The sequence below is a fragment of the Podarcis vaucheri genome, assembly GCF_965113315.1.
Source record: "Podarcis vaucheri genome assembly, chromosome: 3".
NCBI lineage: Eukaryota > Metazoa > Chordata > Lepidosauria > Squamata > Lacertidae > Podarcis > Podarcis vaucheri.
Genome location: NC_138761.1, coordinates 99,011,698 through 99,028,781, shown reverse-complemented (window position 1 = coordinate 99,028,781; position 17,084 = coordinate 99,011,698). Strand labels below are relative to the sequence as shown.

At 44.6% G+C, this 17,084-nt stretch overlaps 1 protein-coding gene and 1 long non-coding RNA gene across 8 annotated transcripts in view; both read left to right on the top strand.

Annotated features, from left to right (window-relative positions):
- TRAPPC12 (trafficking protein particle complex subunit 12) overlaps window positions 1–11,978 on the top strand; it is a gene marked incomplete at its 5' end in the record, with an annotated part of 55,550 nt that extends 43,572 nt beyond the window's left edge. For 6 of the 7 annotated variants that reach the window (XM_082215507.1, XM_082215513.1, XM_082215510.1 and 3 more), the window contains 4 exons: window positions 4,168–4,266; window positions 9,525–9,625; window positions 10,852–10,939; window positions 11,626–11,978. In XM_082215507.1, coding sequence (XP_082071633.1) covers window positions 4,168–4,266; window positions 9,525–9,625; window positions 10,852–10,939; window positions 11,626–11,868 — 531 coding nt within the window. In that variant the 3' untranslated portion in view covers window positions 11,869–11,978. The remainder of the gene's footprint in view (window positions 1–4,167; window positions 4,267–9,524; window positions 9,626–10,851; window positions 10,940–11,625) is intronic. The other variant, XM_082215508.1, reaches the window with a different exon arrangement.
- The window catches only part of LOC309528335, a 250,040-nt gene that overhangs the window by 219,579 nt on the left and 13,377 nt on the right, over window positions 1–17,084 (top strand). The window lies entirely within an intron of this gene.

Below are 17,084 nucleotides of genomic sequence, written 5' to 3'. Positions count from 1 at the left end.
TGAACAAAGACTTTGTGTTTGAGTGCTGGAAGGTGAGTTCTCCCCAGCACTAGTGCATATCTCCATCCTCCTTCATTTCCCCCCTTCTTTTCTCTTGAGCATTCTACCCTTGCCTTTTCCTCCCACTATATAGATATAAAAGAATCATCTAACTATGAAACCGATACGGAGGTTTGTGTTTATTGATAGCACTGAGATAACAAATGAACATTAATTTTCACCTGTACGTTTCCCCCTCTGGGGCAGATTGTTTCATGGAGTGATTTAAGTTGGGGAAATGGTTCAGGGAGAAAGGTTGAACCCTTTGCTCTACTCCCAGGATTGCAGTTCCCAACTGAATCGCCTAAAGAAAGTCAGAACTGGAGAAGAAGAGGAAAGATCCGGAGCCAAGGCAGTTTGCTTATTTGGGAGTAATTACTCTGGGTCTAGAAGGGTGATGCTGTGGGTTAAACCACAGAGCCTAGGACTTGCTGATCAGAAGATTGGCGGTTCGAATCCCCGCAACAGGGTGAGCTCCCGTTGCTCGGTCCCTGCTCCTGCCAACCTAGCAGTTCGAAAGCATATCAAAGTGCAAGTAGATAAATAGGTACCACTCTGGCGGGAAGGCAAACGGCATTTCCGCGCACTGCTCTGGTTCGCCAGAAGTGGCTTAGTCATGCTGGCCACATGACCCGGAAGCTGTACACCGGCTCCCTCGGCCAATAAAGCGAGATGAGCACCGCAATCCCAGAGTTGTCCACAACTAGACCTAATGGTCAGGGGTCCCCTTTACCTTACTCTGGGTCTGCGATTTCCAAAGGCATTTTCTTTAGCAAAACGAGCAAGTTCTTGGTGGCTCATGCCTTCCGAAGGAAACATTCTCCCTTGCCCTCCATTGTCGCATCTTGAGAAGTCCAGACCACACACAGCTGATTCAGATGTTTAGGAAAGGCACATGGTATAGTCTCTTTACAAATATGTACTGTCTCATGAAAGGATGTGGGACAACCACATGTATGCTCATCTTGTATTTGGCTAGAAGCCCTAATATATTGGTTTTCCCTAGAGAGGCAGATGCTGACAACAACTTTTCATATAAGTGGTCCAATATTTAAGGACTGTACCACATCAGAGAGCATGTCTGAGTTGAGACTCTGTCTGTTCTACATGTAGAAGGAATGTGCATGTCATGAGCGGATGTAATAATTGTTACATATATCGCTGATGATCATTGCTTCATAGTGGGAAATAAGTGAAAAACGTATGCTTTCAATTTTACTTCCAGTACTACTAGAAAGGTAAGTGTGAAGAGAGCTATATACATTAGTTCACTTGTGTGTGTGTTTTTTTGCCTGGTTTAAATTGTTAAACACTTTGGAAATACTGCCCTGCATTTAAAAACATAGATGTTTGAACTGTTCTTGTAAAGGTTTGCTTTTCAGTTTTTGCTTAAATTTATTTTCCCTTTCATATTGCTGGCTATTAATAGACTCTTAAGACAGAAACTTGTTCGTTTTCTCTCTCTTTTTTGGCATTTGGATCTCAAGAAACCAAAACAGCAGAGAAAGGAGAGTTGCTTGACCTAGTCAGGCTTGAGGCTGATGCCTAAGGACTCTTGCTTGATTTAGAGCCTCTGTCTTCTAATTTAAAGGAGACATACATCATAAATCTTTCTTAAATTATGCTGCAGTAATACCACTTGGCTACAGCCTGTCTCTTGCTGTTGCCACACAAATAACAGAAAAAAATGCTTCTGGAGGCTGTCATATCCACTGTATTCCTTCTTGAATTCCTGGAACTGTTCCATTGATGACTAAATCAGTACACAGGCAAGGGCTGCCATTCTGCGCCCCAACTTATTTTCTTAAGACCAGCAATTTTGGTGGGATGAAGCCCATGTAACTGGATTCTAAAGTGCTGCTTAAAGTTTGTCCTTGACATCAGCGTTGAAGTTTAGAGTTGTTTTGGCCACTCTTAGTCAGTTGTTTTTAGAATTTATTTATTGATACTTATTCAGAGATATACAAAAATACATACCCATTACAAAGTATTTTTTAAATAATGCACTGATATAAAACAGCTACGTAGTGTAAAAAAGAACGTAGGCAGAAAGAAGAAAGGACAAGAAAAGGGAAAACCTAAAGAAAGAGAAATTGAGAGACGAGAGAGAAGAAAGATTAGGGGAAGAAAGATAAAGAAGAATACAAGGACTTCCAGCTTTCTGCCCTGCAGCTGAATATAGTATTCAAATGGAGTCAAATTTTAATGTTCATTAAACTTGCTCTTCTATTTGATAGGATATATCCCCTTCTCAGAAACATTTGGCAGGTCTGCTTCAAAATGCAGTAGTTTTTTTTGGCTTCACATCTCAGTCTAGTGTGACTACGATAAAGCATGGAAGCATCTTGATTGTGGGGTGGTGAAGAAAAAGAGAGTTGGCAAGATTGATTTTTATTTTCATTGTTTTTCATTAAATATACCACCCAATTATCTATTGGCTCCTTGGGGAGGGAGCAGCCAGAATAAATTTCTGAATTCAAAACCGTTGAATGAGGAGCGCTTGGAAGTGCAGAATGGCTTTGAAGACCCTTTCCCGACTTTATGACCACAGCTAGCCCCGAGCCTACTCCTGAGCTCAGACCTTCAGAAGGAGCTCCGGGAACAGAAAAGGGAAATCATTAGACAAGCCCTGCTGGATTGAACCAAAGACCCGTTTAGTCCGGCACCCTGTTCCCTCAGTGACCAACCAGATACTTCTCTGAGAAGTTCACAAGCAGGACCAAAATGCAGCAACACTTCCCCCATTCATGATCTCAGCAGCTGTTAAAGGTATGCCGCCTCCAGTTCTGTAGAAGTGAAGCTGCAGGGAACCAGGCAGAGGGCCTTCTCAGTAGTGGCACCCACCCTGTGGAACGCCCTCCCATCAGATGCCAAGGAGATGAATAGCTATCCAACCTTTAGAAGACATCTGAAGGCAGCCCTGTATAGGGAAGTTTTTCATGTTTGATGTTTTATTATGTTTTTATATGTGTGTCAAAAACCAGCCAGAGAAGCTGGGACAACCTAGCCAGATGGGCAGGGTATTAATAATAAAATTATTTAATTATTTTTATTAGATTGTACGCAGGCTAGTGTATGGAGTCCTTTGAATGGGTTCACGGGTTATTTAGTGGTCAAAGCCATTGCATAGAACTGGTTGAGCCATTGTGTTAAATGCCCAGAACCTTTGTAGCATCTCTCATATTTGGTCAGGGTTAAGCATTTAAAGTTACGTTATATGTATCTATTGGTTTGTTGTGTTATGTTAAAACATGTTCTGAGCCTTAGGAATGTGTTGGCTTAGGAATGCTAAAAAACATTGCCCCCCTCCCAATGTGTTATAATGCTTCTCTGCATTGTTGTTTCTGCGCTGAGCTTAAGTTTAGTTATTTTTTTTCATTATTTGTACATTTAAATCAAGACCAAGACCTATCAATCAAGAAGCCACACCCAGGAAGCAAACAAACGTTCTGAAAGCATTCTTTGACAATCATCTCTTCAAAAACATTAAGTGTTAATGTGGGAGGAATCCCTACTTGTTTGCTAAATCCCCATCCGTTTGCCCTGAGCTCCTTTTAAAATTCCCTTCATCTAGCCATTGTGGCTGTTCCCTCATCATAAGAGCAGTGGCTGTTTTCCCAGCAAGAGGAATTTTTAGAACATTGGCAGTCTATCTGACTTGGCTGTGCAGAAGGCTTCACTTGCCAAACAGAAAGATGGTGAAGGAAGTGTGTGTGTGTATGTGTACACGTACGCCCATTGTGCATGATTTTGGCAAATACAAAGCTGTTGCTTAGTGGGCAGATATATTTGGTTCTGCTTTGAGGGGGGGGCAGAGATATTTTGGTTTTATTTCAAGTCTCCTTTGTATTCACAGCTGTCCCATTGCTCACGTAATGGGTGAGGTCTTCAACCTGGTCGTGCATCTTCTTGTACAATCCAAGTGTCTTCCCTTAACCCTGCTAAATCCAGTAGAGCAGCATTTAGTCATAGACAGGGGCAACCCTTTCCTTGTGTTTTCAACCATCCTATTTTTTTCTATCTTTAAACTACGTTGCTTCCATCTGTTTATCATGCATTTGCTGCGTGCATAGAGCAAAGAGCAACTGCTGACCTTGCATCTCTCTGTGTGTGCTTTCTACCCCCTAGGACTACGTGCTTGCTGTGGAGACATATCACACAGTCATCAAATATTACCCGGAGCAAGAGCCTCAGCTGTTGAGTGGAATTGGGAGGATTTTCCTGCAGGTATATACTTGATTCTGAATAAAGCCCAAGTGACAGCCCTTCTTGACCACAATAGAACAAATATTTGAGCGCGATAAAAGTCCCCTGCTTGTATATAGTTTGATGTGTTGGTTATTAACCAAATGGTACAATGGGAAACTCAACAGTTCAGAAGGTTGAGTTAACACCCAAAGGTCTGAACAGAGATGGCTAATTAAATGGCAACTGAGAATACAAAACTTGATAAGGCATGTAAGGAAGTTTGGGAAGAACGTTCTCGTCTTTATTTGCCTGACACTTTCTCCCTTGCCTTTCTTGAGCATTTCAATTATTATTCCATCCAGAGCATAATAATGCTGTTTGTAGGTTACCAGGCACCACCGGTACTGCCAAACTCTGCTGAAAGGAGCATGTAATAGTCTAAACAACAAAGCCCGTGTCTCATTAAAATGATACTTGATATTTGGTAAGCTGTGCTTTGAAGAGACGTTTCTCACTTGACACATTTTCCCCCCTCTGCTATAAATTAAATGTACATCCAGTCAGTTTGCAATGGGGTGACACACATAATTCACATTTCTCTCTTTGTACATGGAAACGGGTGAATCTTCCAATTCTGCAACTTGCAGTTTAGTATTCAGGCTAGTGGCCCTCAAGACGAACGGGAGTGGGAGTGGGAGCGTGTGCAAAAGAGAGAACACACAGTTTCACAGTGGGCAGATTCCCAGCATGAGCCACTTGAATTTTCTGCCATTGTCCTGCTGTAGCCCTTTAAAAAACATTAGTGGTTGTCTTCAGCACCAATCGGCACTTATTGTTCTTTAGCTCTTTACTCTCCATGCCCCTCCTGTCTTCCAAGAGGAGAGAGGTCTGCCACACCACAATGGCGGGAGAGAATACCTAGATGCCCCATTCCATTGCCCATGGATGGTTAGCTTGCTCTTCTGCACTTTTGTCAAGCCACAGCCCATCAGTCATTGACAGAGCGGCTCTGAATCGAAGCACGTGCTTAAGAGTTCTGGGCATCCTACTTTGAAGTTTGAGCTCTTTATAAAACTCGTACATGACAAGGCAGTCTATTCCTCTTCTTCGGATATTGTTTCCCTCCTTTTCTGTTGTTCAGGGTTTCTTTTTATCACTTAAATGGCAAGATTTAAATATTCATCAAGAATATTTATAAAGAACCACCCCAATACAGTCGTAGCTTGGTTGTCTGTTCGGCTTCCGAAAACGTTTTTACAACCAAGGCGCAGCTTCTGATTGGCTGCAGGAGCTTCCTGCACGCAATCGGAAGCTGCGTCGGACATTCAGCTTCCAAAGAATGTTTGCAAACCGGAACACTCACTTCTGGCTTTGTGGCGTTCGGGAGCCAAAACAATGGACTAGTAAGGCGTTTGGCTTCCAAGGTACAACTGTAACAGTGTTCATGGGGCAACTAAAGCAGACCAAAAAGCCTGAGAAAATAAGGCCTTTTGGCACCAAAATGACAGCCTAGTAAGAAGCCAGATTTGCCTCTCTCTGGGGAGAGCATTCCACAGCCAGACACCATCACTGGAAAGGCCTACTTTCCAATAGCCAGTCACCATACCACGCTATGACCCAATCCATACCTCGAAATAAACCCTTCACTCCTCCATGAATTGGAGCAACAAACCATGATCCCTAATGTAATTGTTGGCCTTACATCCCAACTGGGGATCATGGCTTCTTTCACACCCAACAAGCTTTGCTTTCACATCATGGCCTTGTTTGAAGTGAAACAAACCACGAACTCTGCTTCAGACCAAACTCTTTAGGTCGGAGATTGTGGTTTGCTACTCCCATTCGTGATGGGACCATTGTATGTTTTCCCTGGCAGTAAGCTTTTCGAAAGGGGACGCGGGTGGCGCTGTGGGTTAAACCAGAGAGCCTAGGACTTGCCGATCAGAAGGTCGGCGGTTCGAATCCCCGCAACGGGGTGAGCTCCCGTTGCACGGTCCCTTCTCATGCCAACCTAGCAGTTCGAAAGCACGTTAAAGTGCAAGTAGATAAATAGGTACCGCTCCGGCGGGAAGGTAAAAGGCGTTTCTGTGCACTGCTCTGGTTCGCCAGAAGCGGCTTAGTCATGCTGGCCACTTGACCCAGAAGCTGTACACCGGTTCCCTCAGCCAATAAAGCGAGATGAGCGCCGCAACCCCAGAGTCGGTCACGACTGGACCTAATGGTCAGGGGTCCCTTTACCTTTAAGCTTTTCGAATTAAGTATAATAACTCAGCTATCTCTCTCTCTATCCATCATTAAATGGTTGGTATTTGAAGGCTGTCTGCAGCTGGAGAAGCATTGAAATAATTGGGAGTATATCAAATAAGGTTATTAAAACATAAAGTAGAGATGTGTTAGGAAAAAATAGTTTGTGCCTGTTTATGTTACATTTATTGATGACTTGTAAGTCCTTTCCATAGCAGCTGGCTGTTCTGGGTCTCAGTGGAGCGCACAAGAGAGCAGAGTTCACTTCCTGGCTACGCTCTCTTGCTCTGAGGTTCATCAGAGGCTGGGCTTGCTGCAAAGACAACATGCCCAACCTTGGGGAGAATGCAAGGAGAGTGGCGCGTGTCTCAGAGGAGCAATCTGTCTGTCCAATTCAAAGAGCAATGTTAACGGGCTCTGAAGGGAATCTTGTCTTCCTCGGTGTTTGCTGTTACAGGGGGCCTTGAGGGAAGAGAGATTATTGGATATTCTTGAATTAGTGGTTTTTACTGTCAGAAGGGGGCCTTTTTCCTTCAAGTGCCGCAAAAAAATGAAGACAAAGCACGAGAAACCTATTGGCCTGCCTTATATAACCTTGGAACAGCGGCAGCTGAAAACGCGGCTGTTCCTCGACATGGTTTGGGGGGGCGGCACCAGAGACGTTGCCTTTTCTCCCTTGTCAGTGTTTCACTGTCTTATGCGTTGTTAAATTCCAAAACGATACTTGCCTTGTCATGTCTGATGAAATTTGGTGGGTGGGTGGGTGGGTGGGTGTGTGGGTGTGCAAGAGAGAGAGAGAGAGAGAGAGAGAGAGAGAGAATGTAAATCCCAGCATTTCCCTGAGGTGGTGGGCAAGGATGGGAGAGAACCACCATTTAAATAAAATGTAATGCAGCAGTGAAATCCCACCCGGGGAATATTTAAGTACATAGCATTCGACATCAAAAAGTGCTGAAGCCAGTGCCCCAGACCCGAGTCCTCTTACAATTAAGTTGCAGAGAAAACAAGTTCCATCAGCATTTGCAAAAACCTGTAGATGCTGATATTGGGACAGAGGCCCTGCTGCAAAATGACTTCTTCATACACTCCCAGAACTGCAAAATACTTGGAACCTGGGGTTGGACGTAGTAGTAGTAGTAGTAGTAGTAGTAGTAGTAATAACTATTATTATTATTTATTATTTATACCCCGCCCATCTGGCTGGGCTTTCCCAGCCACTCTGGGCAACTTCCAACAAAATATTAAAATACTGTAATACATCAAACATGAAAAGCTTCCCTAAACAGGGCTGCCTTCAGATGTCTTCTAAAAGTCTGGTAGTTGTTGTTCTCTTTGACATCTGATGGGAGGGCGTTCCACAGGGCGGGCGCCACTAACGAGAAGGCCCTCTGCCTGGTTCCCTGTAACTTGGCTTCTCGCAGCGAGGGATCCGCCAGAAGGCCCTCGGTGCTGGACCTCAGTGTCCGGGTAGAACGATGGGGGTGGAGACGCTCCTTCAGATATACTGGACCAAGGCCATTTAGGGCTTTAAAGGTCAGCACCAACACTTTGAATTGTGCTCGGAAACGTACAGGGAGCTATAGGAGATGGACAGTGAACTCTTTGCTTCTAGGGTGGCAGAGGTAGCTTACTATTCATCAAGCTGAATGCAGCCCTATAATTTTGTGTGACAGGCTGCCTGAGGCTTTAAAAAAGCCTCCTGGTTTTTCTCCCTGTTTGGACTGTGCAGAAAACCTGGCAGGCTAACAGTATATGACCCAGGGGCTGCTGGCAGGGTTACGAGATGTACAGCCCTGTCTTGGCCTGATCACTCATTCCTTCCAGCAGCAATCCTGGAACTCACAACTCTCCACCCTTTCTTGCGTTGAAGATAAAGTGGGAATTGTACAGTGCATTTCATGCCCCCCCCCTCAAAAAAAGCTCTGTGGCAACACCTCTCTCTCTATCTCATTTCCTTTCTTCACTGCACACAAAAACTTGTACTGGAAAGTGGTCTCATTTTTCTTTTCCTCATCAATTGAAGACGACGTTGAGCTTTCCAGTCGCAAAAGAACAACTTCTTCCCCTTTCCAAGAAACTGGTGAACCTAAGAAAAGGAACATGCTATAAATGGCAAGTGCTGTGTAAACTATGGTTTGCATGAAAGCCACTGCCTAAATCAGGCTGCAGGAAACTTGGGGTGTACACAGTTGTGCATAATTTGAATCAGATTTGTGCAACCTTGCTCAAGGGTATTGAGCTGAGGAGCAATTCTCCCTCTTTCCAGCAAAAGATGGACGTGCAGATCATTGATTGGCTATCCCTTCTGAAGTTACGTTCCTGTCCACTATTCAGAGCAGTGTTTCAAATGAGGGGCTGGGGGGTGGATTAGGTTATAATCCAGTGTTAGTCATATTCAGAATAGACCTGCTGAAGTCAATGGAATTAAGTAACAGGAAGTTCGGGTCTGCTTTATGTATGTCTTAGTTGGATATCACCCACTTGTTTTTATTTATTTTGTTTTTTAGAAAGAAACCAGTACATCCTTAAATGAGTAATGATATTAAGCATCTGGAAGCAGGAAAGCTGAAAGCTTGCCTGATCGATGCTAAATTCAGAGCGAAGTATTTGTGTCATTACAAAAGAGTAAGAGCTTGCTCTATAACCAAAGAAAAACATGCTGCTCCTGTAAGTCGGGATTTCAGCACATCTCCTAACTTTCCTTAGTCATTGTGGTTGTGGAAGGCATATATCAATTTAATCCTTTTTTAAAAAGAAAGAAAGAAAGAAAAATATTTCTGAGTTCTGATTCTGCAATAATATCTTGAATCAATTTCTAGGTGAAAAGTTTTAATGGAACGGCATCCTTATAATTTTGAGGCAAAATGACTAATCTTAGTCACATGTATTTTTGACTACTTCTTGTTGTTCATATTCCTTGTACGTTCCTTCTTCCCCCGCCCAGTGCAGAAAGGTATTTTTGTATGAAAGCCTACCTTTTTGATGCCTCCCTGGTGTGCTTTGTTAATTGCAGCAAATGTTTCTTATAATATTTTTTTGTGTGTGCCACCCAGATTGGAGACATAAAAATGGCTGAAAAGTATTTTCAAGACGTCGAGAAAGTGACTCAGAAATTGGATGGGCTGAAGAACCAAATTATGGTTTTAATGAACAGGTGGGAAATGTAAAAAAGCTAAATTAATCTTAAACATGATTTTGCAAAGAATGCACTGTGAACATTAAGGGGCCCAAGAGAATGCCCCTTTCTCTTCATTTCTCTTTTATGTAACTACAACTGTCAGAAGAAAGACTGATTGGCATCTACCAGCCCTTGAGATCTGTATAACATGGTGTAGTCATGTTATCTTAGATTGACGGAGTTCTAGTTCCTTTGTTACAAGAGCTGACTTGAAGAGTATTTCTTGTCCACTCCAAACCTTTCTCTTCAAATCACTCTCCAGCATAGCTTAATGCTGTGGTCCTATATGTGCTTATAAGGAAGTCCCATTCATAGAATCATAGTTGAAAGGAACCACAAGGATCATATAGTCCAACCCCATGTAATACAGAAATCTTTTGCCCAACGTGGGGCTCGAACCCACAGCCCTGAGATTAAGAGTCTCACACTCTACTAACTGAGCTATCCCTCACTCTGTGTAACTTACTACTAGGGGTATAGGAAGGCACTGCTTTCTGTTTCACCCTATATTTGATTTAGGCAACAGTGTTTCTGTTCTGCTGCAATTCGCCTTCCTCTAGAAACTACATTAGTTGTCTCGCTGTTTGAAAATTACATTACTTATGTGATTAATTACATAAAGAAGTTTGTCTTTGCAGTATTCTACCTCATTCGTTTCAATGCAAAGACACAGAGTGCAAATGGGAGTGGGGAATACAGTTATCAGGCTGAAAGCAACAACCAAACTGAAAACCTATTGTATTTGCTGGATTGATTTCTGTTCCAAACATGGGATAAATAAGCAAACTTTGGCAGTTTCCACTTCCCTTTCTGTTTTCATTGGAATTCTCTGACATCCCTACTTACTGCCGATTAAATATGCTTAGAATTGGGCTGGAAAAAGTTCTTCGGTTCACACATCCATTATTTAGGTGTACACTTAAAATGTTTTAACTATATTTCAAATTAAAAGGATTTAATGCAGGAAACCTGTTAGCCAGCACATATACGTATAGTATTCTAGACAAGGACCTACGCATTTAATCTGAAATCTAAATTGTAATATCAAGGCCCCATGATGAAGATCAGTGGCCAAGAGCACTCAGAAATTTGAGGAAACGAGGATGACCCGTCACCTTTTATAATGTCTTTGTTACTTTGCGTTTTCTTAAGTAACTTTCATCTTCTAAAGGAGCACACTCTCTTTTTCTCTTGTATTCCAGAGCATTCCTCCATCTTGGTCAGAATAACTTTGCAGAAGCTCACAAATTCTTCACAGAGATTTTGAAGGTTGACCCATCCAATGCTGTGGTAGGATATGTCTTACAGTTAAATCATAGGCTTCTAAAACGGCATCCTTTGAGAGCAGGGATGGGGAATTAATGGTCCTCCAGATGTTGCTAGATTGTAACTCCCACCATGCTGATGGGAGTTTTGAGTCCAACAACCTCTGGAGCACCGCCAGTTCCTCATTCCTACTCTAGAGTCCGCTGCCCCAAACTGTACTTAACGTTGCACAAATGAACATGGCATAGGCAAGACATTGCTCCCGGGAATCAGTAAATTTTACAAGAACAACACTTTTCAGTAACGTTTCTCAGCGCTTTAGGATGGTTGGGTTTTTTATGCAAACCTCATTGAAGCAAATGAATGACGCAGAGCAGTATTGCTTGGGTCAGTGTTTCCCAAAGTTGGGTTGTTGGACTACAACTCCCATGATCCCTAGCTAGCAGGACCAGTGGTCAGGGATGATGGGAACTGTTGTCCAAAAACAGCTGGAGGCCCAAGTTTGGGAAACACTGGCTTAAGTGATACTGGTGCCTGGTCTCCATTTCAAGTTTCTTTGCAAGACTTTTGGCAAACAGACAATATTCTAAGGACTGACCCTCTAGCGTGCTCGGAAGGAAAGAGCAAATTACCGTGTGCTTAGAATTAATATCTTGAAGGGCATTGGTTTTTTTTGTTCCATGGGTGAATTTAATGTACCTTTTCTCTAGGCGAACAACAATGCCGCAGTTTGTCTGCTTTATCTGGGGAAACTGAAGGATTCCCTCCGGCAGCTGGAAGGAATGGTTCAGCAGGACCCTCGGAACTACCTCCACGAGAGCGTCCTTTTCAATTTGACAACCATGTACGAACTTGAGTCCTCTCGCAGCATGCAGAAGAAGCAGGCTCTGCTTGAAGCTGTGGCTCTCAAGGAGGGCGACAGCTTCAACACTCAGTGTCTCAAGTTAGGATAAGCCTAGCCTTTTTTCCTGTTTTGGAAAGGATCGTTTCAGAAGTTGTACATACTCCTGCTAATCTGTAAATGTTCTTCGAGCTAGAGCAATAAAAAGCTTTTTAATTATGAGCATATGGTAAAATTACTACGTTGTACGAGTTTATATGCTGGTCTGTTTTCAACAAATCCTGGCTATCACCCTAGGGATTTTGTGTTGATCTACAGCCAACTTCATCCCTGAAGCTATTGCCAAGCTTATAGTATGTACAAACAATCACAGTTATTCAGATGGGTTTTCTCCCTGCAAATAGCAGCACACTTGAGCTAAGTTGTCTTGATGGCTTTTGTTCTGAACACATTTGGGGCTTAGTGATAAAATGACACCAGCTAAACTCATTGCATGTGTATAATTGGAGGGCGGTGGGCAGTGGAAGCAAGAACGCTGCAGTAAAATGCGAAGTTATGAAGACAGGCTGCCTTTCAGCTTTTCCCGAATGCATCGCGCCCACTGCTAATGTCCTATTATATCTCAAAGCAGATCTGTGCAATTAGGTGGCCTGGTCCCCTTCCCCCACTGCTGTCCAACGTGTAAACTTGGGCAAAAGGAAATAAAGGTGCCCAGATAATAGCATTTGGATTCCTAGACTACCCACTCCCCAAAATCGTCTCTACTGTTAGGGTGTTCTGCTCACAGTAAGCACATACACATGGGAAACTGGGCTGCCCTCAGTAGTGGATCCCCTGGCATCCACATGGAGAACGTAAATAACTGCAGGAAGGCAGGAGACTCCCATGTGATCTAGAACCTTGGCTGCTCAGGGTTCCAGATTATGTGGAAGTCTGTACAAGTGTTAAGCATCTGCATGTGGGTTCAAGTGGGAGGGGTTACTCAGCACAGCTCTGCTTGAGTGTTATTCCCTATAAGGATGTCTACAAAGAGGGCTTCCCTTTTGCTTGCTTGTATGCCCCAAATGCATTCTATACCTGAAAGAGCGTCTCCACCCCCATCGTTCAGCCCTGACACTGAGATCCAGCGCCGAGGGCCTTCTGGCGGTTCCCTCATTGCGAGAAGTGAGGTTACAGGGAACCAGACAGAGGGCCTTCTCGGTAGTGGCACCTGCCCTGTGGAATGCCCTCCCTTCAGATGTGAAGGAAATGGAAATAAGTAGCTATCTTCCCTTTAAAAAACATCTGAAGGCAGCCCTGTTTAGGGAAGTTTTTAATATTTAATGCTGTATTTTTAACACTCGATTTGGGAGCCGCCCGGAGTGGCGGGGTATAAATAAATTATTATTATTATTATTATTATTATTATTATTATTATTATTATTATTATTATTTTATTCATCAGAATAGAGGGGCCTTGTTGTGCTCTCAACATGGTCAAGGTGGTGCCAATCCAAGGGGAAGCGTACAATTGTTTATTCCTTTGTTTGCAAGTGCCCTCTCTGCCTGGACAGACTTTCAGCGATTTCCTTTAAAGGTAATGTTTTATCACCAAGTAAATTTGTGCATAGGCTTCTTTTATACAAAAACTTAGGTCAGGAGACTATTTCCCTTCCCCAATGCCTTGCTACCGTTGACAGTCCCAAATACTACCTCAGCAGCCATGTTAACGAACGTTAATCCGTTACAATAGCTTTGCATGGATTAGCATATTGTAATTGTTTATGCGCAATCATTTTTCCCGTTGACTTTCATTGGCACAGCCATGTGGCTGAAACCCATCCCCACCCGCCTTGGTGTTTGTGTGTTTTCACAATTGTGTGTACCAGCAGTTCATAGGCCTTCAGGAAGTCAATGTTTAAACTTCCCTCTGACTTCTGGTGGTGTCCCAATGTTGCCATGTCCCTCTCAAGCTAGCTAAGGTCTACATCCAGGGAATCCTATAAATCAGCGGTTCTCAACCTGTGGGTCCCCAGATGTTGTTGGACTACAACTCCCATCATCCCTGAGCTCTGGCCTTGCTAGCTTAGGGGTGATGGGAGTTGTAGTTCAACAACATCTGGGGACCCACAGGTTGAGAAAGGCTGCTATAAATAGTTCAAAACTTTTGGCCTGGATCCCAAGTGGTGATGAGTTACTCCACTGCAGGCCCTCGCTCCACTCCCATGGGTGAATGGGGGGTGGTTTCCATTGATTTTCCCCCCTCCCCTTGCAGCCCCACCACCTCCCACTGTTCCAGATGGCCCCACGGTCTTCTGGGGAGGGGTGCAGCTGGTGTGGTGTAGTGGTTAAGAGCGGTAGTCTTGTAATCTGGGGAACCGGGTTCGAGTCTCCGCTCCTCCACATGCAGCTGCTGGGTGACCTTGGGCCAGTCACACTTCTCTGAAGTCTCTCAGCCCCACTCACCTCACAGAGTGTTTGTTGTGGGGGAGGAAGGGAAAGGAGAATGTTAGCCGCTTTGAGACTCCTGAAGGGGAGTGAAAGGCGGGATATCAAATCCAAACTCTTCTTCTTCTTCTTCTTCTAAGGATGTTCATGCAGGTGCTGCTTTGAGTATACACAATTTTGAGTATATGCAGCACTCCGGAACCGGACCCCAGTGCAAGATGCACTTATGCTGTAAGTGGCATTTCATTAGAGCCTCTATTTGTATACAGTCGTACCTTGGAAGTCGAACGGACTCCGTTCCCGAAGTCCATTCGACTTCCAAAACGTTCGTAAACCAAAGTGCGGCTTCTGATTGGCTGCAGGAAGCTCACTTCCTGGTTTTGATTGTTCGGGAGCCAAAGCGTTTGAGATCCAAGGTACGACTGCACAAGGAACTACCTAGGTGTGCTAACTCAGCAAGCCAACAAACATGGGATAATCATGTCCGCATGTCACATAACTTTACCCCATTAATGTAGCACATTAGGTCTGCTTCATGTCATGCCAGCAGCACTGCAGTGCCTTCCACACTGCCAGTCTGGCCTTTGCTGTGGTTTTTTAGGTCCTGCAAGCTTCCACCATAACCATTGTTCTTTCTGTCTTCTAACATTTGCATGATTGTGGAATTTGCATGTATAAAGAAGTAAATAGTGTGGGGTTACCTACAGCCTGGCCTTCCTTTTGATTTCAAGCTGGTGCCTCTTTGTAAAATCTCCGCCACGCCAGTCCTCCTGCATCTTGCGAACTTTCCTCCTCTGTAGAAGGAAAGCAGGGCTGAGACCTCAGTAAATGTGACATGCGGCCAACTTCCAGCAGTGGCAGGTAGCAGAACTTCACATGGCCTGAACTGCTGCTCTTTAAAGTGCCAGCCTATTACTGCCTTAACAGAGAGGTGCTCACACTTTTGCAGTAAGGATCAAGGAAGAGTGAGTTCTTCCTTGGCTCAATCTGAAATCTGTCTTTCTTCTTCTGAGCTTTCCTGAAGAATTCTGGAGCAAGCGGGGGTGGCTTGATGAGAGAGAATATGTTTCCTGTTTTCCAAGAGATTACATGGGATAAAGGATCTCTCTTTCTAAGCAAAGGAGAAAAGCCTGGTCTGTTTCCCTTAAGGAGGTGATAAATCATAGAACATGCTCATTTTCTGCCAGGGCGCACGGAAGTGAAACAGCAACAAGAATAATAAATAATAAGAGTCAGAGACTTCATGGAAAAAGTAGGCTTTGAAGAGAGAGTTAAAGAAAGGCAACCACATGGGTGAGAGGCAGGGAACCTGTGGCGCCTAAATGATCTCATCCCCAGCCAGCATGCCCAATGGTCAGGGAGGACAGGAGCTGGAATCCAACCTCATCTGGAGGGCAAAAGGCTTCCCATCCATTGATGGAGTATTCTGGAATGGGGTTTCAGGCAGGGTGCAAGGCTGTGCAGGGCTTTGAAGGCAACCGGACAAGAAACTCATGCTTGGTCCAATCACCTGTGAACAATGAGAGAGATGAATGGTTTTTGGGGGGAGCAGAAAGCCCCTCCTCCATGATTAAAAGTTGCAAGGCTCTCCCACCCCAAACGTCTCATCATATTCAAAAGAGGCCCTGAAGTGTGTTGAAAGTTGCTTCATTTATACAATGAGCCAAACTCTAAGGTGGGAGCATTGGGGGGGGGGGGGAGCTGTAGCCCAGGAGTGGAGCCATAGCTGTCAACTTACAGATTTGAAAATAAGGGACCAGCAGCCTCGAAAATAAGGGATTTTCCAGGCACAGGTATGTTCAACTTCTGAGCCCCTCCGAGCCAAAGGCAGAAAGCCCACCCAGCAGCCAAACGAAGCCTCAAGCGGTGGTTCCCACAGCACAGCAACCCGGCAAAGGGGATGCAGCAAGGAAAACCACCGTCACCTCTCCGCTGGGAAGCGCTGAGCAAAGGCGAGTCCCCAGGCAACGCGGCCGATTTGATCGGCACAAGGCATGCAAGCTCCACCCCCTGTCGTTCTTAGACTCCTTATTGGGCGAGGAACGCAGCCAAGCAACACAGTTGGAGCCTCTCTCCTCCCTGGCCGGCAGGGAGGGAGGGAGAGGAGCTGCTTCCTTTGAAACCCAGGAAATTTAAGGGACATCATCAATAAGGGACAGCAGCGGGACACAGCACTGGGATAAGAGACTTTCCCGCCAAATAAGGGACACTTGACAGCTATGAGTGGAGCCCCTGTAAATGGTCTCGGGTTCACCCCCTGCCGTCTATGGGGAAAGAGCCCGTCCTGAAACCTTGGAGAGCCTCCACCAATGAGCACCTGCGATATTGGGCTAAATGGACTGGCAGTCTGACTTGGTACGAGGGTATCTCCCTCTGGCCCTAATCCCCACCTTAACCCCGGACGGCATTCCCCAAAAAGAGGCCACTGGTGCATTAAGATGACAGCCGTTCTATTGTAGAGACTTGTCTGGCTGAAGGTATCTATAATGCATAAAGTGCTGGCAGAGCATGTCAGCAGGTGTGCTCATCTGATTGCTATGCTGCTCACACGCTGTTCTGAAGAGAGCCCAGGATAATTCCAAAGGTTACCGAGATGGGTGAATGAATCGGCTAAGAACTGACCTGCTTTATAGGTGAAAACGAGGAAACCGCCTCCCTGTGCGCCTTTAAAAGCTCGCTGCTTGGAAAGTGAATTTTTTTTTAAAAGGGACCTATTAAAACAAAAGACGTGCCACTCAAGCAAGGGGAGAAGGATGTCATCCTGGATTTTGGGTGTGTGAAGTTATGGGGGAGGGGGCATTTTGCGGCTGCAGCGGTGAAATATCATTTACTCAAACACGTTCCGCAAAACGACAGCGGTGCATGCAAATCAGGCTCCCAGGCTAGCTAACTTTCAGGTAA